Below are 27,625 nucleotides of genomic sequence, written 5' to 3'. Positions count from 1 at the left end.
CTATCTATCTATCATCTATCATCTATCTATCTATCTATCTACCTATCTATCTATCATCTATCATCTGTCTGTCCATCTATCTATCATCCATCTGTCTATTGATCATCTACCTATCATCTATCTATCTATCTATCTATCTATCTATCTATCTATCTATCTATCTATCAATCATCTATCTATAGCTAAAATTTCAAGGGGCAAAGTCTTTACCTTGGTCTAAACAAAATTTCAAATACATATTCAACTAGAAGAAGAAATTAGACATTATTCCCTACTTCCACAAGCTAAAGAAGTTATTGTGTATTCCACAAGGGCTTCTGATCCTGGATCTCAAACCATAGGATGCATGAGATGTGGACTTCATACTTACAGTCCTCTGAACGTACTGATCAGATTTTACATTCACAGCTAATGTGATTTGTACCATTCAGTGTGATCAGCTGAAGACATGTGTGTGTGTGGGGATTGTTTTGTTTTACAGTGATGCTAATCAAGTCACAATGTCATCGGTCTTTGTTAAAATATATAATTAAGAATGCCTGTGTCGTTCCATTTAATATGTACTGATAAGGAAAGAAGGATGATGGTCAACTTCACTTTCTTGAACTGCATCGACAGGATCTGGATGAAAAAGTCTCTCTTTCTAAATTGGGTATGGTGGTGTGGCCCGGAATCCTAGCGTGGAGCAGAATGCTGCTGCCGGAATCCTAGTGTCAGGGAGTCCAGAGATCTCTGTGACTTTGAGGACAGCCAGTGCTATACAAAAGTGAGAGTCTGTCTCAAAATTCAAACTACGACTCTGTATCTCCTTAAATGAACTTTGCACAGTTAATTTCACATTGTAGGTCATGTCTGTAGAACAGACAGGGCTGTTTAGGGACAAGAGAGGAGGTTTGGTGATTGAGTTCATGTACTATTTTTCTAGACCCCAGTTTGGTTCCCAGTACCCATGTACTGGGTCAGCTCCCAACTCCCCTACAACCCCAGCTCCAGGGGATCCAACCCTCTCTTTTGGCCTCCTCAGTCACCTGTTCTCGCATGTACACACCCGCAATTAAAAGTCAATCTGAAAAAGATCATCAAAGAATCTTTCTTTGTAGAAATATAACACACTAAAACAGACACATATATCTTTGTATATAAACTCACTATCAGTAACAGGAAAGGAGGGTTAAGGACATTATGAAAGCACGGGGCTAGTGAACTCATATCATGAGCTCTTTAACCACAAGAATTACCACTTTGTCTATAGATATTTTATAGAAACTTTATAGAAGTGTCTTAGATCATGTGTGTTTTTTAAAAAAAATTTCTTTTCATTTACTTTTATTTTATGTGTATCAGTGTTTTACCTACATATATGTAAATACACCACATATGTGCAATGCTCACAGAGGCCATAAGAGGGCATTGGGTCCCCTGGAACTGGAGCTAATGGATGGTTATGAACTGCCATGTGAGTCCTGGGAATTGAACCTGAGTCCTCTGCAAGAGAATTGAGCCATTTAAGGGCTGAGCCATTTCTCCAGGCCGAAGGGAATATGATTCGGGGAGTGACTTGCCTACTACATGATAGGGAAGTGTGGCTTTGAGAAAAGCTTGTGAGGAAGGGAGAAGGGAGGGAAGGAACACTGAACAGAACTGAGATAGGAGGAAGATTTTGAAGCAATATGTCTCCTGAAAATGCTCAGTGTCGGGGATTTTTATGCTTATCATCATGATGAAAACAACCTATTCATAATTGAATAAATATCCTCATCCTGTCCTATTTTTTAAGAATGTAGCATATTTTCAGTTTTTATTTTTAAGATATTTTTACTATTTTAAATCATGCATACACGTGTGAGGGTTTGTGTCCATGAGTGCAGTGTCCACAGCGTCCAAGGTGTTGGATCCCCTGGAGATGCAGCACAGGCCATGTGAGCTGCCGGATGTGAGCGCTGGAAACTGAATTAGGGGTTTGCTCCAAGTGCAGTGCTCACTTTTAACCATGAAACCATGTCTCAGCCCCTCACTGACTTTTTTTAAAAGGATAGCTAAAATTCTGTTGATTTGTTTGTCTGTGGAATTCATACTAGGTTAGAAAGTTTGAGTTCAATGTAAAAATGAAGCATACATGGACATATCAAAAGCAGAACTCAAATTGATCAGACAGTAGATTCTGTTTTCTTATGCAAACTTCTTAATTTGTTTAAAATAATTCCTAACCTCTAGTAAGCACTAATATATAGCAATTAGAGTTTTCTTTTTCTCTTTTTTTTTTTTTTTACTGCTGGAAATCAGACTCAGGGCTTGTACCTGGTAGTCAAGGACTCAATTACCCAGAAGACATCCTTAGCTCTGTCTGAGACTGGGTCTTACTATAGGGCTGAGGCTGGCCTTGAACTCAAGATCTTCCCGACTCAACCAAGTGCTAGTACTCCAAGAATTTTACCACAACATGTGGCCAGCAACTAAGTTCTTTCATGGTGACTTTTTGACAGTGATAGTGTCACAATTTTAGTCTCCAACTACCTCCTGTCATTTTCGTCAGAGAGATGGCGATCATAGCACCAACTGCATTTTTTTAATATCGGCAATGGAAAGAGCCTTGGCAAAATAAGTGAATTGGGCCAAAGAAAACAGGATGGAGGATAAATCTACACTTGCTACCCTTTGTATGAGGTCCCTGATCACATTCTTCACTCTGGCAACTGTGTGATGTGGTTGCAGGGACGGCCAGGACTTCCTCAGAGATGGCCCACACTTTCTCAGCTCCCAGGACTCTGATGGACACAGCGTTTGTCAAATATGTATTATTTGTCAAATAATACATATCTGTCAAATTAAATAACCTTGTCCCTCTGATGGCAATGGAGGTCATTTCTGCTTGTAGTCCAGAGAGTTCCAAAGGGAGTCTTGCAGAGATGATTAAAATATTTTCATTGGCCTAGGAGCCTAAAGGAAAAAATAATTTGCCTATGGCACAAACTTTCCTATGACTGCCCTAAGAAAGGAAAACCATGTCCGCATAGCTGTGGCAGTTTGGTGAAGTCTGTGGGCATGCATATTATCGCTCTTCAAAAGGGAATGTGTTTAGAATGTCAATCAACATCCTTCCCCACTTGGGAGAGGTGGCACAGGCCTATAGTCTCAGTACTCCTGAGATCAGGAGGATCGTTACTAGTTCAAGGTCAGTCTGGTCTACATGGTAAGTTCAGGCCAGCCAGGGCTATACAGTAAGAACTTGTCTCAAAAAACTAAAAGTAAAAACATCTCCCCCAAAATACCCACTAGCCTATTTGATCGGGTCTTTCTCGTTTCTCCCTCTCACTTTCTCCGTGGTAGCCTCTCTGGCCTTTTCCTCCAGCCCTGCATTAATGGACTATCCACACATGGGGTTGACGTCATGGTTGGTCCTCCAGGCACATTTTTCCCACAGCTTTGCAGGTGTCTTCCTGATGTCTCTCCCACTGGTGGCACCCCGTACTGACTGGTTTAAGAATACCTCATCGCCCCTCCCCATGACTCTCTGACCATGTTTTATTTTCTTCAATAACCATAGAGGAAGAGATTGATTTGTTTAATTGCTTATACTTTGTCTCTTTCCATCAATATCTTATGAGAACAAAGTGCTTTATTGGCAGATGCTCTGCTGCTGTGTGGAGCCAAACATGGCTGACGATGGGCATAAATTGATGAATGTGGGGTCAATGAGTGGTCGATGTAGGCACAGAGAGCCAGGGGACACTGACAAGGGACAGCCCTTCAAAGACCAGTGAAAGGACAGAGGTAAGGAGTGCAAACCAGCCCTGCAAGGTGTCTGGGCCCAAGACTGCGCACATAGGATGTCGGCGGAATGATGTGTTTGCTTGCTTACTGTGGTGAATACCTTTCTTCTTCTTCTTCTTCTTTTTTTTTTTAAATTCATTTTCCTTGGATTTCCAGGTCATTTACAAAGTGGCCAGGCATTAAAAACTATAATTGTGATTCTTCATTCAGTAGATGATAAAATCATTATCAGCCAATAACAGGTGGCTGGATCCTACATAGGAAAACTGTGATAAAAGTTACTCGGAATTAAACAGTTCTGCCTTATGGAGTTGTGGATTCCGAGCATCACAGTCATCCAGGCAGAGGGGACACAGCCTCCTAACTGGCCTAAGTGTATGTGTGGCCGAACACCTTCTTGGAAACCTTCTCACTTAATCTTAATCCTTCAAATAAAGTGTCACAAATGCCTTAAAACTTCTGAAAACTTGGATTTGGGACCTGTCTGCCTTTCACTTACAAAGTTATATCTATTGTTTTGACTCCCATACCTATTTCCATTCAATAACTATATTAATTTCATTTTCCTCTCTGTTTGGAACATATAAAATATTAATAGTAATCTTTGTTCTTTCCAGAAATATGTTCAGATAAAAATCAAACAAATACATATACATGCACACTATTTTCCAGTAACCTAAACAAGGCATTAGTTGACTGCCGATTTGATTAAGAAATTTATACATGGGCACACGTCTGTGAGAAACACAACTAGAGTCTATGAAAGAGAATGAGTAAAGCAGCACACACTTAAACGGATGAAGAGTTTTCAGATCTGAAATTTTCACACCTTATTTTTCTAGTCAAACAGCATCTATGCGCACAGGTGATGAGGGTCATGTTGGAAAGGGGTCAATTAGCATGGCTCTAATGAGGGGCCTGATCAATTGTTGAGGATGTAAAAGGATTTCAACTGTCTTGAAGAATGTTTTATGTTGACAAAATTATAATTGAGTTTCTCAAAGGAAGACTACAGATAAGCATGCTTTTTGGGCCTGTTCTCTGCCAGGGTCACGGCTGCGTGTCCTAGTTGTGCTATTCCTTGAGGGTGCCCATTTACAGAGTTCTATCTTTGCTCTCCTAAGTGATTTAGGCTTTAACTGCATGGGTTTTTACCTTCAAATACTTTAAACATATAGCTTTTCAGACTGAGAATCTCCTTTGTGTTGAACCTGCTGTACAGGGCAACCTTTCACTAATAAAATATTGCTATGTGGAGATTCCTAGGTCAGCACATGCTCAGTAACGGCTCTTCCCTATGGTTTCCATTATTAAAGAGCCTTGGCATGCTTCGCCATGCTGTGTTTGAGACTAGATCCTGTCTAAACAGAAACAGAGTACTGAGAAACACAGCCCAGGTCAGTGGGAGCCAAAGACATTACTTCTATCCCTCCTGGATACTTTGCATTTTATTTAATGCTGAGATTGTAACTAGTCTGTCTATCTTTTATAATTTGTGTTGCTTTTATACCACAAATATGAGCCCTGCCCTTTTTCAAGCTCCGAGAAATATACTGCGAAATGATCTATTTGGACATTTATGACCACGGAGCAAAGCAATCCTGTGGATAAGTGCCAAGCTGCGGGGAGATTCCCTTCCACTGAACACAGATGAAAGGGGGGGCTCCTCACAGGGGGTCTGTTGATAACACTTCATTTGACATGCTTCAGTTGGGTAACAAGGGACTACAAAAAGAAACCATTTTATTTAAAATCACAGGGTGATAATGTCATAATCCATTGTAAATCTGTCCCACCCAGGAAGTGATGATGATAACGGTCACATTTACAGCTCAGCTCTACGGGGCCACACTTCGGAAGTGAATGTATCTCTTAAGCATGACACAGACACAAACATTTCAAAGGCTCACAGAATAGTCCTGTCACAGACAAGGTATCTATAGAATGGTATAGTTCTGCAGCATCAGGTGCTGGGGAGATTCTTGTGTTTAAATGATTTGCCAGAAAGTGTGTAACACACAGGACTAGGTGGAGTTTTAATTAACAGAAGCTGAGATCTCTTTCTGGTATGAAGTTGGGGAAGACATTGGATCTGCAAAAGGATCAGGCCCAACAATTTGAAGATGGATCCGTGGTGCTATTTGACGCTGCTGTACAGTATTGTTAGTCACAGGTCCTGATCTATGAAGACTATTTCAGCATACTGAATGACTCAAAGATACAGCAGCCATGTAGTTCTGAAGGCTTTGAGATCTTGACCTGGCAAACCATGAATACGATGAACAGCAGGATTCTGGGAAGTATTCTGAGGTCTTATACATACTGGTGTAACACTTCTAGAAACTGCTACTACTCCATAGCCAGATCAGATATGGAAACTAGTAATACTGGTTGTAATTATGCTGACCAGATGTTCTGAATGCTTCACAATGGAAACGCTCCTGTGGTGGCCCTACCAGCTCCTCGTCTTGTGCTGTATCTTTAGAGGATGTTTCTGTTATAGCAGTAAAAACGATGAACTTTAAAATAACCAAAAATAAAAAAACAAATGAAAAAAGGGTTTGATGATGCCAATCCCAGCACTTGGGATGGGAAAGCAGGAGGATCAGGAGTTCAAAGCCAGTTTGGGCTACATAGCAAGTGTGAAGCCAATCTGGGCTATTCGAGACCCTGTTTCAACAATCAAAACACAAAAGAAAAAAAGACAGCAAATAAACAAACAAAATCTACCACCACCAACAGAAAACAAAATAAGAACACCAAGCCTGGGTGGCGTGTGTTACTGCTGGTTGGACTTGGCTACAATTAGACTATATATGATATATGTACTTTTGTATCCCCCCCCCACTTGGCATTATAAAACACTGTCTTAAGTTACTCAAAATGCCTTCATTTTCCAAACGTGCCATAACTAGTCTTTGATGAAGATGAACATTTGTGCTCCTCTACTGTCTTTCTCCCAGAGGATCACTAAATAATCTTGTATGTGAACGCCAGCCTGTGACTCATAGTGTTAAACTGCAAAATTCCTTCCTGTGGATCAGTTTATGGGTGGCTACGTTTACTTGATAGCTTCAAACTATGTGATTGGTACCGTTACAGAAAAAAAAAAAAAAATAGGTGCTTAACAGAAGTCACTGGCACTCTGACACTATCAACGCAAGCACAAGGTCATCAAGTCCAGAAAGATGACTTCATTTCTGTGTCTGTGAGAATGGATCCGATGGTAGCAAAGTTCTGGCTCTTGGTTTTAAATTTGAAGTGATACTTACAAAGATGTTAGAGGCAGAGAGAATCTGATTATGTCTGGTCAGTGCCATTTCTGGCTTCACAGAGAGACATTCCCGTCCCTCGACCTGCCGGGTGCTATGACTGAGCAAAATGGGAACATCACTGCTAGAAGGATTTGAAAAAGAACCAAAAAATTGATTTGGACAATTTATGTGTTCTTGCCATTGATGGAGACATGACAGTTAGGGGGGATGTGACAAGGGTCACTGTGAGGTTAAAAGAAAAGCATCCAGGAATTCTCTGCTGTTATCAGCTTTATAAACTAACTGTTCTTGGTGGCTGATGGCAATATGTAAGTTTCTATCAAATACTGAGAGAAGTTTAGTAACATGTACAAGTGGCCCTTGGATTTCCCCAAGAGGTGCCTACTTTTATGATGGAAAATGTCACTTAAAATGTGAATCTCTGAAGTTTAGCACACCTGATATGGATAAGGGCCCCTTGCTAGCATGAAATGGAAGTGCAAATCATAACAAAGAATGGTGTGAGTTACGTATGAAATACTGTGTATTCTTCTATTATAAGAATGACATTGGTTCTATTATCTTCTTAAGTAATTTATTCTAGGAAAGCAAATATACCAGAAGATCAGCTGGTAGCTCAGTGTCCAGGATTTTAAAATGACTCAGCAGAATTTACAGAAAGGAACTGACATAAACGCCTGGTGCTATCAAGGGAGAGGCTGAACACAGCCTCTATCAGTCTAGTCTGAGGCAAAATCCAGACTGTAAACAAACTTCCAACATTTGTTAAGGCATGCAAGCAAATTCAAAGCAAGATGCAAATTCCAATATCATGCGACAGAATGTTAAACATTCTTTCACATATGAAGGCGGAATCACTGAAACTCCGTTAAATAGTATCTCTTCTAGAAAAGTTCGAGATTTCATACTTTTATCCATTGTTATTTGCCAACATTGAACCGTAAAATAAACTCTAAGGACACACGGAAGCTGAAAGGGTCTCTGAAGAGAATGAATGTGTTTGTGATCACTGGTCAATGAAATAACTGTGCGCCAGGAAGACTTGAAGAGCCGGCTAGCGAGGGAAGAGTGCGTGTGTTTAGAATGATTGCAAGTGCTAAAAAACAAGTTGAAATCTGCCCCTGGTCTTAATCCTCTGCTACACTGTCTTTGGCAGATTAGATAAAGCAGAAGCCTTAAAATATCCACACTGGTACTATACCAGGCATTCCTGAGCACAGTTCATAAACAGTCACAATGAGGGCATGTCAGTATTCTAGAATGGAGATTTTATACAGACCAAATTTCCTTCAGCATTTTCACATTTATGGAAAGTAATTCCCTTGTGCAGTGTTTGGCCATCCACTGTGAGTCCTCTAAAGGTTTCTTTATCATTTAATATTATAAATAATTACATCCCTAGGTGGCAGTTCAAAGCTCAGTGCAGCACTTGTACAACACCCCAGGCAGGTCAGGTGACCTTTCTCCAATTCTGCTGTCTCTGGTGCCGAGGACAGACAAAGTGATATGTCTGTCATAGGCCATTACCATTAGAACAGAATCTTGTTCTTTTATTACAACTGAACTCCGTCAGAGTTCTCAGCAGGAATGCTAAGTGAAATCAATGTCTTGGATTTCCAAGCTGAGCTTGGAGGTCACAGTCACTCTATCACTTCTCGGTATTATCCTTTCTCTCGAGCGCACACACTCCCCGAGCGTCCAACTGGCACACAGCAGATTGAAAACAGCATGCATCAGAGGACTCATGCTGTACAATTTTACAGTCTTTTGGAGCCCCCTCCTTCTGATTCCCCCTTCCATTTTTTTTTTTCCTTTTTGCAAATTGCAAATAAGTTTTGCTTGTGTCCTTCTCTGGAGTTCAGAGTCAGAGGCAAGAGCAGGCCCAGAAGGAGGGGCAGGGGTGAAACTCAGAACACATGCTTCATTTTAGGCAGCTGTCCATCAGATCCCTGTCCATCATCACCTGAATTTGACCTGTGACTCCCACTGCTCCAAATAGAAGACGTGTATGTGCCATAAACCATCCATTCCATTTATGCTACATTGTTATATGCCCCAAACACAGAGCCCTTAAAATAAATAATTCTACTTAAGGGTAAATATGAAAACTGACAGTAAGATGCCCAGAAAATGCCCCCAAGACACTCATAGCTGATTCTTTAAAAGCAGAACGATGATATTAAATGACAGCTCTTATACCTGAATGGAATAGTTCCAGGAAGTCAAAATGTTCAATGTGCTACTATGTACAAATATCAAGTTCTAGGCTAAAGGAAGTAACTTCATGTACCGTAATGGGCCCTTTGCATTTACTCTTTAGTACAGTTTGGGGAGCGCTGCATTCTTTATTAAGGTGATGTGCTGGAAAACTTCTGTTATCAACTTGATACACCTGGGACGTGGGAACCTCAGGTGGGGATTTCCTTGATGGGATTGCCTTGTAAGACGGTTTTGGGTTTTTTTTGGATTGTTGAGTGATGTGGGAGGGCCCAGTCCACTGTGGGTGGGACCACCACTGGACAGGTGATCCTGGGTTGTATAAGAAAGCAGGCTGAGCACAGGCCAGAGGAGCAGCCAGTAAGCTGCATTCTTCCATGGTCTGTGTTCCTGCCTCCAGGTTCCTGCCCTGAGTTTTTGCCCTGACTTCTCTCAGTGATGATCTGTGATAAGTATGTATAAGTGAAATAATCCCTTTTCTTCCCAATTTGGTTGTGACAGGGTGTTTTATCACAGCAATAGAACACAACTTGGACACTTAGTAGTATGGCTCTTTTTAAATCACTGAATTTTTCTGCTGAAATAAATCAACAAAACATCTATTGTTTCCTTAAACTACATGAGACAGAATATTTATGAATGATAACTTTTAAGAAGTAATTGTGCTTCAAAGACAAACTAGAATATATTTTGAAATTACACAAATCATGGTATTTGGAACACCATCTACTTTTTTACTGTTATGAACTAAAGGGGGGCATGTAAAACTACATGATGTGGTGGAAATTTAACATTTCCACATAACTGAAGTTGTAGGGTCCCATGAGTCTCTAGAACCATGTAGCTCACTAAGAAGTTTTCTGGTCACAAGGAAACAAACCCTCACTGACCTGACTTCTGCCTTTGCTTTGCTGACACGAGGAAGGATCATTGCAGCAGTCAGTTAACATGTAAGTGGATAGACAGATGGATGAAGACTGAACACAAGTCAGAATGGAAGAAGCTGTCTGGCGTTAAAAACTTCCTGACTGTATGAGTGATCTGACTGAGATGTGGATGATATAGTACTATCAACCAGTGGTAAGGAAAACAAATCAAATCACGTAAAATTGAACTATATATCCTAAAACCCTAAAATGAAAGATCCTAACGTAAAGCATCCATGTGGATTATGATGTGAAATGATGCCGATATGTCCAGGAAAAAAAGACAGAGTCCCACCTCACAGAGAGACCTATGATAAAGTCTGTACTGCTGTGTGTTTTTGTTTTGCTCAAGGTCAGTGCGTACATGTAGTACATTAAAACTCTTGGTCCATGCATCCCCCCAAATATCCCTGCTTTAAAATTAAGCTTTATTCCATAAATGTATAATTATCACTGAGTTTTAAAAAACTTACATGTAGCTGGATTATAAAGAAAGCCTTAGATATTAAACCAGGACATACAAGGTCTACCAAGCATAATAATATAATAATACTATGTAAGTAAATGATGTATTTCTGATGCTTCATCCTTCCAACTCTTTGTCCAGGAAAGCATCTGCACACATGCATACCTCACCCAGCAATCTGGAGAAGGCCTTGCCTTGGCTGTTCTGGGAAGACAGAAGCTGCAGGGATTTTCCCTCATTGATGATACGCTGCCTACTCCCCAGTTCGCTTTCTGGAGTTCTATAACTGTTCTGAACCACATGCTGGTATACTAGAGAGACTATGTTCAAAATTGTTTATTTTTCCCCTTTCAATATTTTCTCATCTTCCTCTGTGTGTTTCTTTCACATAACCATGGTTACTTTACCCCAACATGCCTAAGACATTCCCACACGGAACGAAAAAGAAAAGCAAATATTTAGATAATTCAAAAAAAATGTATTTGATGGAAAAATTAGCTCTGTCGCTTTTCTGCTTAATATTCCCTACTGTAGTCAAATATTTGCAGTTATTTTTCTGAATAACCACAGCAAACCTGTTTTATGGTTATTCTTCTTATTAATTTCACAGAAAGCCTCATACAGCCCTACAACAGCGTGCACATCAAGTCTCATCAGATACAGAACCATTTCATACAAGTTGCTCTGCTTGTCTCTATGAGACACACACCATTTAATCTCCCCGTTCTCACTAGTATTCTGAGGAAATGTTTCCATAGCTCTGAAGCCAGAAAAGTTCCTCGTCTTAAAGTGCTGTTATTATCTTTATTTCTTTGCATGGTAATCGCAGTGGATGGATGGCATATCTAAAATTGCAACCATACCATACCACGTTATACCAGTTATTGATATTTTTAAAGAAACACTCCATATGTCCCAAGCCTACTTGTACTTCATTTCTATTTCTATTGCTTTTTCCTTGGCAAACTCTCATTCTATGCTGAATCTAATCTTTTCTTCCTAATAACATCCAATGCACTGTATGTGCACATGTCTTCAAGAAATCTATTGTTATTATTTTGGAATATAAAGGATGGCTGGCTGCTTGACTGCTTCTGGAACTTCTAGTTCTAAAACTAGAAGCTCGTTAGCTAAAGGACACTCATCTGATTAATCGCTATGTCAATCACGTTGTATTATAACGAAATAAGCAAACCAGTAAATAGCACTGATTGAACAGTAAAAGCCTAAGTGGAAAGACAGATTAGCTTCTTGAAAAGGTACCTTGCTTTTGGGTGGTGGGCTGTTTGTGCTCTTGTCTGTGTGGATGCTGGTAGGAGAGACCGCAGCACAGAGGTTGCCTTGGGGGATGCCTGGGAGCTTCCCTGCTGGAGAGACCTGCATTGCCGCTAGCTGGGCAGCATATAACTGCTATAGAACAAAAAGACAGAGACAGACTATCACCAATAAAATAAACGCACTCTTCGGAAAGTACCCATATTCACATGTGGCATGTTTCCTGTGGGTATTCTGGGTTATGCCCGGAGATATGTAAAGGAAGAGGCTGTCACCTCAGTTTAACAGCTTACTTCTCAGGGGAGAAATGACAGATACCACATATAAAGGATCTTGACATTGGTATGTTCAGGGACACAAAACAAATGCAGACATCATATCCCTTGTTACCAATGCCCAGGGAAGCAAGTATTTCATATTATTAGGTCAAGGGCTACCTTTCTAACATTTTCGATTGTGTGCTATAAAAGCACCAGCTCCTCACACAGTAATTCTATTGTCTACATTGGGGCAATCTGTTTATCCATCAGCTCTTTGACTTACCAAACTGAGCACCTGTAACATTTTTTTCCAAAAGGAGCAGAACCCTGGAAGACCGATATGTGGTCGACCCAGGTAGAACCAATGCATTGATAAAAGTTAACTGGTTGCTTGTCATAAGGTCAGTCCACTTCATGATCTAAATGGTCAAGCCTCAGATTAATCTGAGGATTAAAGATTAAAAGAAGACAGTCTAAAACACACTCTCCCACTAAACTGTCATTTAATTCTATGAAATAACTGAGAAGCTGCTATCACTAGTCGTTCATGAACTGAAAGGGCAGTTTCACTTTTCTAGGGAGATGGCATCAGACAACGAGAAGAGTGCTTCATTTTCAAACAATTGACATTGACCATTAAGAGTAACATGCATTTTATCTCCATGCAATATTACATAATTTTTAACAACGTGGATAAGAAGGCATCCATTAACTTTGACAATATATGTGTGCACATGTCCCAGTTTCCTATTCTGCACTTGTCTTGAGATTCCACGGAGAGCCTTCATTGTGCAACCCTGAACATCTGTACTGATTCTAAGGAAGGGAAATTCCTAAGGAGAAGGACTGTGAAATAGTTTTCTGGACTATCTTGATTTATTTTCCAGAAAGAACAATTTCAAAAGAAACATTGTCTGGGACAGACAACCAATTCTGGTAAATGGGGTTCCAGTATAAATGAAATCCAAAAACCAAATACAGCAAATATTCACATGGAAACACATATATTGCATTCAGTGTCCAATACTATAACTAGAAACAGGAAATTTAAATTATTGACAAGGACTGTAGCTTATTCATATGCAAAGTAATATAAGAAAATTCCAGAGCAAATGTGAATCACACTAGGGAAGCACATTTAGATGATCAATAAGGACTGTCCCTGTAAAATTTTTATGTGTTGGAATAATGACATCATTCATTATTTCAGTCCATTGGAAAAATATGATTTAATTCCTGAGTCTTGGGTTACAGAAAGACAAAAAGGATAATTTGCTTCATTTACGAAGACTTGGGAGTTTACTGCTGTTTTAAAAAAATCAGAACTGATGAATTTCCCATGGTTACGATATGAAGAAAACTGGTATATTATTTCCTGTGATCTAAAAAGTTGTTTTCCCTGTCATCATTCTGAACTTTTGTGAAGTCATTCATAACATAAATCTGTCCTAAGGACATGGCTTTGCAAACTAAAAGTGGCCCAGTAGAATATATGAACCAATCCTGAATTTGAAAAATACTTAGATTTTTCACAATCTAACTATATAATAATATATTCTATAAATTTTATATGGCACTGTGAACTGCGCCCCTCCCCTTGAAGAGAATTTCATTGGTTGTTGTTAGTAGCTTATTAATACATATTTTGGATTTAGTATACCCTGAAATGACATGGGATATTTAGACATCTGTAGGCAGAAAAAAAAAAGTGAAAATAAACCCATTATTTAAAATTTAACTCTCTTTAAGGAATTATATTATATTTAAAAGATCTCTTCTAAGTACTATGGCTGGTGTTTAGATACTTAAATAGCTTGATAAATTACTTATAAAACATTATACAGGGGGCTGGAGAGATGGATCAACAGTTAAGAGCACTGACTGCTCTTGAAGAGAACCTGGGTTAGATTCCCAGCACCTACATGGTGGCTAACAACCATCCAGAACTCCAGTTCCAGGGGATCCGATGCTCTCTTCTGACCTCCGCGGGCATTGTATGGCACAGGTGCACTTGCATCCATGCAGGCAATACACTCATACATACAAAATAAAAATAACAAATAAAATAGTTTAAAAGGTTTTTTAAAAGGTGATGCAGTGATTATTGGTCATTACGGCACATTCACAACTTCCAAAGGATTACAAGACCTACATTTAAAATTAAAATGACAAATATTCTCAAATATTTTATTATGTTTGCAGGTTGGAGGTACTGCATCCCTGAAATAACAGAGAAATGCACATTTTTTCCTGGACCAGATGAAAGCAGTTATTTTACTGTATCACAGATAGAACTGAGGTTTACTGAGCCTGAATTATCCAAAGACGTGCTCTTGAACTCAAATTGGAAAAGTTGCCCAAAGTCAGATGATTTATAGCTGGAGTTAGAACTCAGCTCTCCTTTTGCCAAAGGTTTTTGGGCTGTTCCACCATAAGAAGAAACAGTGGTCCTTGAAGGAACTAAAAATATTAAGTAAACAAAAGTATGAGTTGTAGAGCAACTTGAGACAAGATTAGAGCTGTGTGTGGAGAGAGAGAGAGAGAGAGAGAGAGAGAGAGAGAGAGAGAGAGAGAGAGAGAGAGAGAGAGAGAGAGAGAGAGAGAGAGAGAGAGAGAGAGAGAGAGAGAGAGAGAGAGAGAGAGAGAGAGAGAGAGAGAGAGAGAGAGAGAGAGAGAGAGAGAGAGAGAGAGAGAGAGAGACTCATGTATACCAGAAGACCCAAGGTCATCAGTGAGCAGATTGCAACCAATCTTATGTGACTGTTTCCTTTAAAAAAAATCACCCCCTGTTGGAGGCAGAACGAGAGCAAGGAATGGGAGGAAGTTAATGTTTTCAGTAATATTGTTTTTTTATGTTCCGCCAAGTTGTGGGAGTTTTAGTGATCATAAAAATTCCTAGCATTAGTTTCAAGAGAAGAGTCAAGTTATTCTGTAAAGCTAAAACATCAAATATTGTTAAACCAGTGAGGTGAGAGACCTTTCAGGTTCAGCTTCTTACGTTTACTGCCTCCCAGCTTGTTTCTGACGTTTAGAAAAATATATCTGTCTCTATATGCAATTATCGTGACGTAATTTATTCTACCTGCTACTGTGTAGAGGAAAATGCAAACCAGATTTCTATTCTACAAGGTAGAGGTATGTAATATAAAGAACCGAACTGAGGTAGGGAGGAGCTCCTTGATGAACAGGGACTCTACGACGATGGGGACAGTGGTGACAGTGATGTCAGTGACCTAAGCTGTGCATAGACTGAGGAGCAGAGCAGCGGTGGCTCCCAGACTCAGCTTTCCTAAGGAAGTTCCTGAAATACAGGCAAGATGTTTCATCCTGAAGACAAGCCATGGGATGACGATGTGGTATGATTAACTAGAAAAAATAGGGTGGGACTATCAGCCATGGGTTCTCAGAGTTTAGCAGTGATAAGTTTGATCATAGTAACTTTGACCCGATATTATAATGTAAAAATTTACAAGAGAAAAATGAAATTCATACCACAGTGAGCTCAAAAATATTGAAATGAAGGAATGTGAATTTGATCAATGTCAGTGATGAGCCTTTTTCTCAAAGAGCAAAAATGCTGTTTTTTCCAGAATTTTGTTTTCCTTCACATACAGTGGGTACTGCCATTCCATACGTATTAAATATGCACTAGAGATCTGTGTTCATAAATAATCAAAGATACCATCCTATGCAGTTTCTCTGAGCCCTCGTTCCCTTGGACTTTCCCTTGGTCTTTTCTGACAGCCGTGAAGAGTGATCATAAGCCTGCCCTCAGGGAGTGTACTGGTCAGTGAACAGTTTGAGGCCGCCAATCGTGATAGATATTTTTGTCAGAGCCTAAGGTTTAGAATCCAAATATTCCAGATGGCAGTTAGACACCAGGCTGGTGGCCAATGGAAGAATCTGTGTTTTTAGCAATTTGGAGAAAGTACTCTATTTGGGAGAAGCAGTAAGATTTTCCCATCTCTCCAATGCCTGTGATCAGCCAACCTAGAATTTCAATTGGCTGCTATTTTGTGGGGTACCAGCATTCCTAGCACTGAGAAATACTTAACATGTCTATGTAAAGTGAGTCTCTTCATGAAAAGATTTTAAATAATTATATACAACTGTGGAGGAAAAGTCAGATTGTCTAAATACAGTTCTATCATTTTACACCCAAAAAGCATAGTTAATTACTACAGGTTAAAACATCTGTTTTTTGTCACCTACTGGGTCTGAGTTTTGAACCAATACCAAACCACAAGAATTCAGTATAAAAAGATGCTTATAAATAATTTATCAACCTGACACCAAACCATGCCTACCTGCACATAGTTCACTAAGTTATAGGAAAGATGGTGCCAAGCAGGACATGGTGGTGTGTGTATTTAATCCCAAACCTGAGAAGAAGAGGCTGGTGGATCTCTGTGAGATCTGAGATCAAGGCCAGCCTGGTCTACATAGTGTGGTCCAGGCCAGTTGGGGCTACAGGGAGACTCTGTCTCAAAAAACAAAATCCAAACAAAAACAACAACAAAAAGATGTTTCCTAAGCTTGACTAGTATGTGGACAGTCCTAGGTTCAGTTCTCAGTACTGTAATAGGAAAAGGAGGAGGAAGATGAGATGAAGAGGAGGATGAATGGGGGTGAAGAGAGGAGGGAGAGGAGGGAGGGGAGGGAGAGGAGGGAGAAAGGAGAAAAAGGAGGCCTAGGAAGAGGGTGTTTGCACTTTGGAGGAAGTCCACGATGACTGGTCTAGCATTTTACCTGTTGCAATGCAGGATTACAAGATAACTTCTCTAAACGAATGAGTTATTTTTTTTCAGAGAAGAATTAAATGTTTTGGCCCTCTTTCACAGATATATATTGACTTTATACACAAAGGGAAATGTGTGACAAATAATTACATATTACATTTATAAAATCAAGACTCGGGGAAGTTACAGTTGTTAGTGGGGGCTCTCCAGCCCCCATTTCCTTTACTTTTAAGGTTAAATAATGCTTCATTGTATGTGTATATTATATATATACATATATATTTGCACATATATTAGAAAAAATCTTCATTATACATATAATTTTATGCATGTATCAGGTGATTAACATTTGGTCGATTCCATATATTGACTATTTATGTATGAACACTGGAGTTAAAATGTTTTTGGTAAGCTGACTTCATTTCCTTTGGCTATCTATATATATTCAGCATATACATTGGTGGGATGGCTAGATCTTTAATCTCCACTAGTAGCTGACACATCTCCCTTTTATACTTGTAGACCATCTGGATGAAGGGCATGGAGACAGAGATGACCCAGAGAGCTTCCCAGGATCCATAAATACAAGTCACGATTTGTTACAACTATCACCCTGTACTTCAGGCATGGGTTAGATGATGGAAGGCATGACTCTCTCCTGAGGAGGGAGCAGAGCAAGCTCTGCCCACTGACCTGCTCTATCTTTCTTTCAGTGTCTTTCACCTCTCTATTTGCTTTCCAACTTTAACATCACACCACGTAGGAAGACTGAGTACAAAAAGCATTTTAAAAGGGAAAAAAGTATCACTATTATGGATAACAACTATGGCTTCTTTAACTGCTATGTGAGAAAGCACGGCAGCTCCTAACGGTTGTTTGTAAACTTTTACAGTCATCAGATGATGGGGAGCCTGAGACAGCACAGCTAGTGAAGAGATTCTGATAAATGGAGCTGTATCTTTTAAGATTTATTTTTAAGTGAATGAGTGTGTGTGTGTGTGTGTGTGTGTGTGTGTGTGTGTGTGTGTGTCCGGGTGTCTGGGGGTGTGTGTCTGGGCATGTCTGGGTGTGGGTTTGTGCATGTGTTAGTACATGTGCCTGCAGAAACCTGAAGAGGGTGTCAGATCCCCTGGCACTGAATTTACAGGGGGTTATGAGCCACCAGATGTAGATGCTGAGAATTGAACTCAGGTCCTCTACGAGAAAAACGTGCACTTTTAACCACTGAACCATCTCTCCAGACACTTTATAAGTATTTTTAAAAGAAGAATTCTGTTCTCTGGATGAAATCTATTCCCAATCACCAATACTCAAAAGATGAAAGGAGGTAATGTTAAACTGAATATAAATGAAATTTTTAACTGTAATATTTATTCAAATGAGAGCAAGGAAGTTGTTGAAGTCTCCCTAAGGCTTCCGACAGATGTAAGGGTAAAGTCGTCACCCTTCACAGTCCTTGGCAATCAACAGATGTAAAAATGAAGTTGTTACCCTTTATGGTCCTTGATGATCAACAAAGTCACCACTCAAAAGTAAAAAGCACTAATTTTTAAATCTCACATTAGCAAATATATAGAATTAATTTTTCAAAAAGAATTATTATAGAGCTACCCTATTTCTAATACTGTCTCCCGGTCAAATGCGCATAAAGAAATGGAAGATTTGGGTTGTTAAAAACTGCTGTGTGCACATGTATGTGTGTAAAGATATATAGTTGATACACATTAACATTTCACATATATTTCATATATTTAGAAATAAAGTTTCAATGATGCTATTATCATCTATTATTATTTTAATGTATTATTTCTGAATATATAGCTTTTAAATTGAAGTAAAAACCTGAAAAGATGTATGAAATGTGCAAGGGAGAAAATGTTTAGTTTTTTTCTTTCCTTTTCCCATTTTTAAAGGGAGGGACAGAAAATGGCATTGTGCAGGGGAAAATCAGAAAGCAATTTCAAGGCTCCATAAGTGTTATCTTTATGGCTTAATTTCTGCTTCTTAATGTAACTTAAATGTGGAGTTTAAAGAGGAACTAATGTACTGGGGAAAATCTTTCAAAACATATCAGCATGCTTCAAAGCGAATAAATGTGCTTCTCACATTATTGTTCATAATGTTTCACTCAGAAAATTACCAGAGCAACCTCAGTTTACACATGGACTTTCCTTAACACTATCAGTGTTTCTGTTTTAATGCTATTCAAATATATTGTATGTAAAGCAACATATGCAGCTGTGTAAGTTGAGAACAACGTTCCAAATGGATAAAAATTTCTGATTTCTATATCTCTCTATACAACTGGCTAATAAAATGTTACGTTCCACTCTCCCATTCTAACAAACTTAAAAGCTTGTGAGATACCACCTTACAGACATTGGAAGGTCTCTTTCAAATCCAGAAAATAAGTGGCTACAGAGATCGCTCAGAGGACAAGTGTTTGTTACTCTTCCACAGGACCCAGCTTCACTTCCCAGCACCCATAGAGTTGGCTCATAACCATATGTAACTTCAGCTCTGAGAGATCTGAGACCCTCTTCCAGCCTCTGCTGCTGGCACCTGCACATGTGTCCACATCCACACAAACACACACACACACACACACACACACACACACACACACAGAGATAAATCTTAAAAAAAAAAAAAACAGAACTAAATACAGTAAATTGTTGGGAAGCATGTGTGGAGCTGGAACCCTGCACATTGCTGGTGGGAATATCGAGTATGCCTTCCAAATATACAGAATAACAGTTCCCTGAGAGATTAAACACAGAATTAGTCCATAACCCAGTAATTATACCTATAAGTTCTACCAATTGCAGGATTTTTTAAAACATATTTATACATCCATGTCCTAAACAAAATTAGTGTCAATAGCCCAATATTGGAAATGACCCAAAAATGTCTCGGAGGGTGAATGGTAAACAAAATGTGACATTTGTGTAGAATGGAATGCCACTCAGCCTTAGTAAGCCAGGAGATTCTGCCACGTGCTGCGACTTGTATACACCTTGCGGATCATGAGGTCTGCCAAGCAAATCAATCTCTTGAAAAGGAAGAGAAAGCGTATGGTGCCACTTATAAAAAGTGCTTAGAGAGGTCCAGCTTATCAAGACAGAAGGTAGAATGGGGGGTTCCAGGGCTTCAGAGATGGAGGGAACTTTCTGTTTAGTGGACATGGAGATTCAGCTAGAGATTGAACAAGCTTTGGAGAAGGACTGTAGTGATGGCTACAGTGAAAAGAAAACATACCTATGGACACTGAATTATACAGATTGAACAATTTAAGTTTATATTGTACAATTTTGCCACACAGACACACACAGACACACACACACACACACACACACACACACACATACACACACTCTAAATTTAGAATTCTTAATGTCCTTGCAACTCCATGTTAAAATATCCTGTACTGGGCTGGAGAGATGACTCAGTGGTTAAGAGCACTGACTGCGCTTACAGAGGACCCAGGTTTGATTCCAAGCACCATATGGCAGCTACAACCATTTATAACTCCAGTTTCAGGGGATCTGACACCCTCTTCTGACCTCCACAGACCACGGACATTGCATGACACAGGTGCACCTACCTACATACAGGCAATACACTCATACACATAAAATAAAAATAATAAAATCCTGCATTATATTAGTTACCTTTAGAGTTGGTGTGAAAATATACCCGACAAAGGAACTTAAGGGGAACAGATTTCTTTGGCTCATGATTTCAGAGGAGTTGGTTTAGGGCTGCTCGACCCACGCGCTTGGGCAGAGCATCAAAGCAGGTGGGAACTTGTAGCAGGGAAACTGGTTCACTCCACCGTGAACAGGAAACAGGGAGCAAAGGAAGATATAGGGAGGGGCCAGCATTAGATGTGACTCCCAACCAAAACCCCAGTACACTATTTCCTCAAACTAGGCCCTGCCTCCTACATTTTACCAATTCTCAATAATGCTGTTATCTTTCTTGTAAACTTTTTATTGAACTTTTGTGCATTTTGTACAGCACCTTAGTGACGCTTATACTCTCTTTCCCATCGGCACCCTCCCACAGCCTCCCCAACGGATTCCATGCATTCTATCGTTTATGTTAAGGCCTATCGAGACGAGACAAGTTAGTGTCCCCAAACATCCCTCAGCACAAGTTCATCCACTGGGGTCTAGTCAGCCTATTTAGAGTCACTCCTTTGAAGACCAACCCTTCCTCACAGAGCAATCATCAGCTGACTGGGGGCCTCTCCCCATTTCCCCAGTTCTCTGCTGGGTTTTTGTATGATTGAGTTTGCATGGGTTTTGTGCATGCTGTCATCATTGCTGTAAATTCATGTGAGCAGGGTCCCAGGATCCTGTAAGACTCTATTTCCATATAATCATGCACCTCCTTCCCTGGGTCTTACAATCTTTCTGCCTCCCCTCCCCCTTTCCACAATGATCCCTGAGCCCTGGGTGCGTGAAATTTACTATCAAGGGATTTATCCACTGATGAGCTCAGAACTCTCAAGTCCTAATCACTTCTGGAATTGCCTCACAGACACAGCCAGAGCGAGTATCTCTAATTCTCTAGGCATCTCTCAATCCAGTCACGTTGACAAAAAAGGGAAACCATCACTGGCTTTGGAAGAACAGGATTGGGGCTGCCTGTACCCATCTGCTCTCATCCCCAGATCCAAAGCCAGGACCACTGGAGTGGCCTCATATTTAGAATGGCCAGGATCTGACATGACTACGGCCACACCATCCCACTACCATTGACTCTTCATTGACATGCACTATGAAGTCAGAATGAAAGGATATTCCAGGCACAAGGCATCACACGTAAACCACATAAGAGCTCCGAATTGAATTTCAACGTAAGCAACAAGATAGGTTCATAAACAGCTAAGAAATTTCTGTATACAACAGAATAAACTTGTTTCAAGAGAGATTTTCTGTTGTTTTTAAAATAAAAGAACATATCCCCCAAGCTAAGCCAGCTGTGAAATCAATGTATTTGGCAGTCACCAAAAAGCAAGGAGAAATTAAAGACAGGCAGACCTGACTTTTTTCATTTGGTGCGATGATTTTGGCATTTCCGCATGGTCAGTGTATGTCGGTAGTCCTGTACCGCTGAGTCATTTAGTCCTTCGCTAGATAAATCACAATGTAATATATTTGTTTATCCGCTCGGCCTGTTGATGGACTCTTGCTTATTTTTTCTCAATTTTAGGCTGTTATGAATAGTCCTGCCATGAACATTCCAGTACAATTCTTGGTGTTTATTCATCACTCTTGGCTACCCGGTTTCTAATATTGGATTTGCTTAGTAATAAATAATGAGTCATACAAGCCAGTTCATGTTTACTTTTAAAGACACCGCCAAGTTTTTCACAGTGACCGAGTTATTTTGCATTTCTGTTTCAATGTCTGAAAGTTCAGTTGCTTTAAATTCTCATCAGTACATGGTACTATCTCTTTTTTTTTAAGGATTTTTTTTTATATTTTATGTGCATGAATGTTATACCTGTATGTACGTAGATGCACCACTTGAGTGCAGGTGACTGGGAAGGCCAGAAGGAGGAGCTGGAATCCTGGAGCTGGGGTTCTGGGTAGTTGTGAGCCGCTGTGTTGGTGCTAGGAACTGAATCTGTGCCTCTGCGAGAGCAGGCAGTGCACTTAAAAGCTGAGCCATCTCTTCAGCCCTTTAGGTATCTTTCAAATGATAATTATCCCAATAGGTGTGAAATAGTAAGGGACTAGTGCTTTGAACTATATCTCTGTGATGACACTGAGCTCAGCTGTTAAGAGCACTGACTACTCTTGCAGAGGACCCGGGTTCAATTCTCAGCACCCACATGGCAGCAACGAACCATCCTTAAGTCCAGTTCCAGAGGAATCCGAAGCCCTCTTCTGACCTCTGTGGCATTGCACGACACGGGTGCACTCACACACATGCAGGCGATACACTCACACACACACAATAAAAATAATAAATAAAATATTTAAAAATGGTATGTCTTGGAAAAGCTGGGATATGAAACTTGTGATTTTATCTGGCCATGGTGTAGTGTTACTGTTACAAAGCTATTATGAATCTGTGCTAGCACTTAAGAAGCTGAAGCAGGAGGATCAGAAGTTCGCAGCAACTAGACGCACACAGTAAAACCATGTCGTACAAAAGAAAAAATAACAATTGCAAATTCATGTACAGAAGCTATACCTAATATTACTCAAGTAGGTCGCAGCAGTGAATGTTTGTAACTCATAGACAACTTTTGTTATTCTATCCAATTTGTACGAGCTGTGCTAGTTGATGGGACCATCACGGAAGGTTAGAGAGGTGTGTGGATGTGAAGACAGCATCCTGCTAAAAATTAAAGGTGCCTTTGAACTTCCTTAAGCCATATGACCTTTGTCACAGGTAGAGTGCTCTCCTGCTTCTCTCTCCAAAGGCAATGAAGCTTATAAATAAGTACTTCAAATGTACTGCCTGTTTAATGGCTTTCTTCACTTTATCAGGCACTAATAAATCTGGAACAGCTAGGAAAAAATGAAACGTTTGACTTTTATAATTGAAGCGGTTCCTTAAAGCACTAGATAAATTTTTGCAGGATCCATGCTAGGAAACATCTCCCGGTGGCCTCCATTCCCCTCCCTCTCCAGTGCTCTACTCCAGGAGCCGTCTTCAATTTCTGCACATAACCCATTGTAATATGTTCTAACATCTGCCTCCCAGTATGATGCATGACCTGTCCCACTGACCCTTTTTATGCCACTCCAGACTTGCTCTTCATTACTGAGCAAAGACAAGTACGCACTCTGCACTCTGTGTTGATTCCTGAGGTCGCAAACCAGTAAATACATCTCCATTTGGCTAGGTAGGGACAACACTGGGTAAGAGGCTCTTCAGATCTCTACGTATCAGTGATGGTCCTTCATCTTTAGTTTAGTTTGGGGAGAAATCGTGCTGAAACTCCTCTTATCAACAGAAAGCAATGTTTTCTCACTAGGAGAAAAGAAAAATACGTAGCTACTAAATTCATAACATTATGTAAGAAAACTGTGGCATGTCTGACTCTGGAGGCAAATGTAGACTATAGGGCGACAAAGGAGTCAAATGATTGGAAATGTCATTGTAACTCAATGCAACAAGAACCTGATTGTCTCTTCTTATTAAATCAGACTGGATATCATTTTATATATTGTCAATATGTACCCACTTGCAGATATCCTGTTTACTGGATGCTTCAAAATGCCTGGTACATGGAGGAGACAGGAAGTGTAAGAACCATGACTTTGAGATGATTATTAAGTACCAGTCTCTTTGCTGGTAATTTTGCCGTGACATCATGAATCACCATAGCAACTGTGTAGGCCCATTGTGGGGGATGAAGGTTCACAGAGCTTCAAGAGCTTCTTAAATATCACACAAGCAGCATCAGCATCTCAGTAAGCAGCAGCATCAACTTCCTACTATGTATCATTAAATGAACTTATGCTATGAGGAGCACTGTTCCTCTGGGAAAATTACAGGATGTAATTTTCAAATTTCAGGATGTAGCTGATCATACCAGGCAGGTCCAAGGCTAACCTGGTCTACATAGAGAGCTCCCGGTCAGCTGGAGCTACAGGGAGGCCTTGTCTCAAAAAAACCAAGCTAATGAGTGCCTTCCCTGATTGCTTGTTATTGGTATATAGAAAGGCTGCTGATTGTAAATTGATTTTGTAACTGCCACTTTGCTGAATGTACTGATAATTTCTAGCAGTTTTCTGGTGGAATTCTTGGGATCTCTTACGTATTGTTTGAAATGCTCAAAAATTCAATAAAAATATACATTAGAAAATCAAGCAAAAACAAAACAAAAACCCCCAAAATAATGTATTACTACCCATTTTTTATTTAAAAGTTTAATTATGTGCATATGTGTGTCTGCGCAGGAAAATAATGCCCGTGAATCGAGCGCCTACAGAAATCAGAAGACGGCATCAGATCTCTAGAGCTGGAATTACAGAAGATTGTGAGCTGCCATATTAGGTGCTGGGAACTAAAGGTGGATGCTCTTCAAGGGCAGTGCATGTTCTCAACAGTCAGCCATCTCTCCCGCCTTTTACTCATTCAAATGATTTACCCGCACCACTCCCCGCCCCACACCAGGTCTTTAGCTCCACAGATCTTACAGGAACAAAAACGTGTCCAGTGAAATAATCACAAAAATGAAATGTGAGGTTGCCAATGTGGCAAGTACAGCATGAAGAAGAGCTCTTGAGAGCATTCAGCTCCGAGGGTGAGATGCATCTCCCTCCGTTGTGGGGGATAGAGGGGAAATTCCCTACTTCCCTACCAGAGGGCTAAGGGAACATCATCAAAGAAATAATCACAAACTAGAACTCACATATAAACTTGCAAATGTGGTAAAAAAAAAAACAACAACAACAACAACAACAAGCACATAGTAACCAGTGGCATCTCCCACAAGATATCAATGAATATTGACAGTTTGCAAAACCAGGGGAAACCTTTCAAGGTTGAAGACTTCTGGAATCACTGGTTATGGAATTCCCTGAAGAGGAAAAACGCTGTTAACATCACTGTAGCTGTGGTTATCTTTCTCTGTGAGCACAGACATGTGATGTAGAAAATAACACCACATATGGGATGTAGAAAACAATAGTAAAGTTTCCTCTGTGGGACTGCCTTTGCTTTTTCTTCTCTCTTTTTTCCCTTTTATAAACCTTTAACCAATAAAATTATCGCATGTTAGTCCTGGCTCCTTGAGCAGCCACTCTAAGATAAGGGAATCTAAATTTCATACAAACTCAGGAAACACACATTTTTCTTAGCCCATGGAAGAAGAAACTGAGACCCTAACAATGTAAAATTTAGTTGTCTAACGTTAGGTAGGTAAGAGACAAAGTTGAGGTTAGCTTCATTTTACACAGTGCTCTCGACTGTGAATTTTGAGCCATTTTCTTAGCCACCTGAATACAGTCGTCTGTGTTTTGAGACATAAAATTAGAACAGGAAAGGAGAATTTAGACAGGGCTACTGAGGGGATTGAGTTCTACTGATAACAAGCACAGAATTGATGACCTAGGACAGGAAAGAAGGGAAAGATGCCCAAGAGAAACTTGTCCTGAGCGTCACATCCCCCATCTACCACTTTCTCATGCCAGCAAAAATGTTTAGCTTGCTGTTCTTTCAACCTCTTTTAAAACAAATGCTTCAAGCATTTTCTAATGAATTGTAAAAATGTAAAAAGTGTAATGAAAATAACAGTGTGGGTTACTCTGTCTTTTCTTATTCATTGAGGCGATTTATTAAGCATCCAGATTTCCAGTCCTTTCACGCCCATAGATTTTCCATGGAACAGGAAAATTCTCAGTGAAATAATGACAAATAAGAAACGCAATGATGCATGATAAATACCTCTGACAGAGGAGTATCTGAGACGTCACGGGCCTTCAGACCAGGAGATGTCCTGGGTCTATGAAGACGTGGAAGTCAGCAGGGTGAGCTGGTCTAATTCTATGCATATATGTAAAGTAGGCAAAGCACTGGCAGAAGATGCTGGTGATGGGGGAAAGCAGGAGAGGCCCTCAGCGCAGGTGAGGCCAGAGTCTCCAAGGGAGGAGACATCTGCCCAGGCAGAGATGCTGCATCAGGTTGAGAAAGGGAACAGCAGAATTATACTTAGGTTCTATAAGAACCACCTAGATGTGGCTGGGAGAACGTAATGGGAAGGGTGGGTTCACTTCTAGCCTTCTTTTAGCTGGTCTAACTTTTTCTTTTTTGGTTGTTTGAGACAGGACCCTCTATATAGCCCCAGCTGGCCTGGAATTCACTATGTAGATAAGGCTAGCCTAGAACTCACTAAGGTTTGCCTGCATCTGCCTTTAGAATCCTGGGATTAAAGGCGTGCACTACCATGCCCAAGCTGGTTTAACATTTATTACTTTAAATTTGATTTAAACTAAATTGTATGATAAATATGGGTACATAATTTTACACGATCTGCATCTCATTCTTATTTAAATTCTTGTTCTCCCCCATATAGTTTGCACTAAGAATCTCACAATATAAAGCTGTATTCCTTGTCTCCATTCATGTTTACCAGTCTTAGTTTTTCTATAACACTTGAAAAAGACTATAGGAAAAATGAGTCATTTGCACTCCTCAGAGCACATACAACTTAAAGAATTACAATACAAATATATACTTCAACAGCATCTTGTATCGCCATGTGTTTTCATTTTGATTTGCTTTCTGGATCTCAACAAGTTGCTTTCTACTACACAGGGGCATGTGTCTCTAAGAGAAACAACCATTTTAACTTCTGTACTCCCGCCTTAAGTTTGATTCATTCAGTAGACACGTGCTGGGCGTTTACGATGTGTCAGCACTGCCTTCGACAGTTATGACAAACTGCAGCACAACAATCACGAAGAGATATTAATTCTTCCCTTCAGGAAGACTTGTAAGTATTTATTCTTCCATTATCGACATCTAGCACTGTCTGGTATTTCTCTATCTGATAATGTATATATCTTACGACAAGTGTGACTGGGAACTCATACATAGTTATCAGTCTCAATAATAATGAATGGTGATTTTGAAACCACCGAAGTCATTCTCAAGAGTATATAACTGAGGGTCTGGGGCTGTAACTCAATGGTAGAGACCTCAGAGAATGAAAAGATTCAAACCC

At 40.0% G+C, this 27,625-nt stretch overlaps 1 protein-coding gene across 1 annotated transcript in view; it reads right to left on the bottom strand.

Annotated features, from left to right (window-relative positions):
• Nucleotides 1–27,625, bottom strand: part of Sox5 (SRY-box transcription factor 5) — a 446,577-nt gene that overhangs the window by 59,205 nt on the left and 359,747 nt on the right. The window contains exon 10 of the mRNA XM_017798952.2: nucleotides 11,919–12,065. Coding sequence (XP_017654441.2) covers nucleotides 11,919–12,065 — 147 coding nt within the window. The remainder of the gene's footprint in view (nucleotides 1–11,918; nucleotides 12,066–27,625) is intronic.

Source organism: Nannospalax galili, unplaced genomic scaffold (genome assembly GCF_000622305.1).
Source record: "Nannospalax galili isolate Female #2095 unplaced genomic scaffold, S.galili_v1.0 scaffold917, whole genome shotgun sequence".
Classification (NCBI taxonomy): Eukaryota; Metazoa; Chordata; class Mammalia; order Rodentia; family Spalacidae; genus Nannospalax; species Nannospalax galili.
Note: the sequence above shows the minus strand (reverse complement) of the source record. Positions and strands in the feature narration are given on the sequence as shown.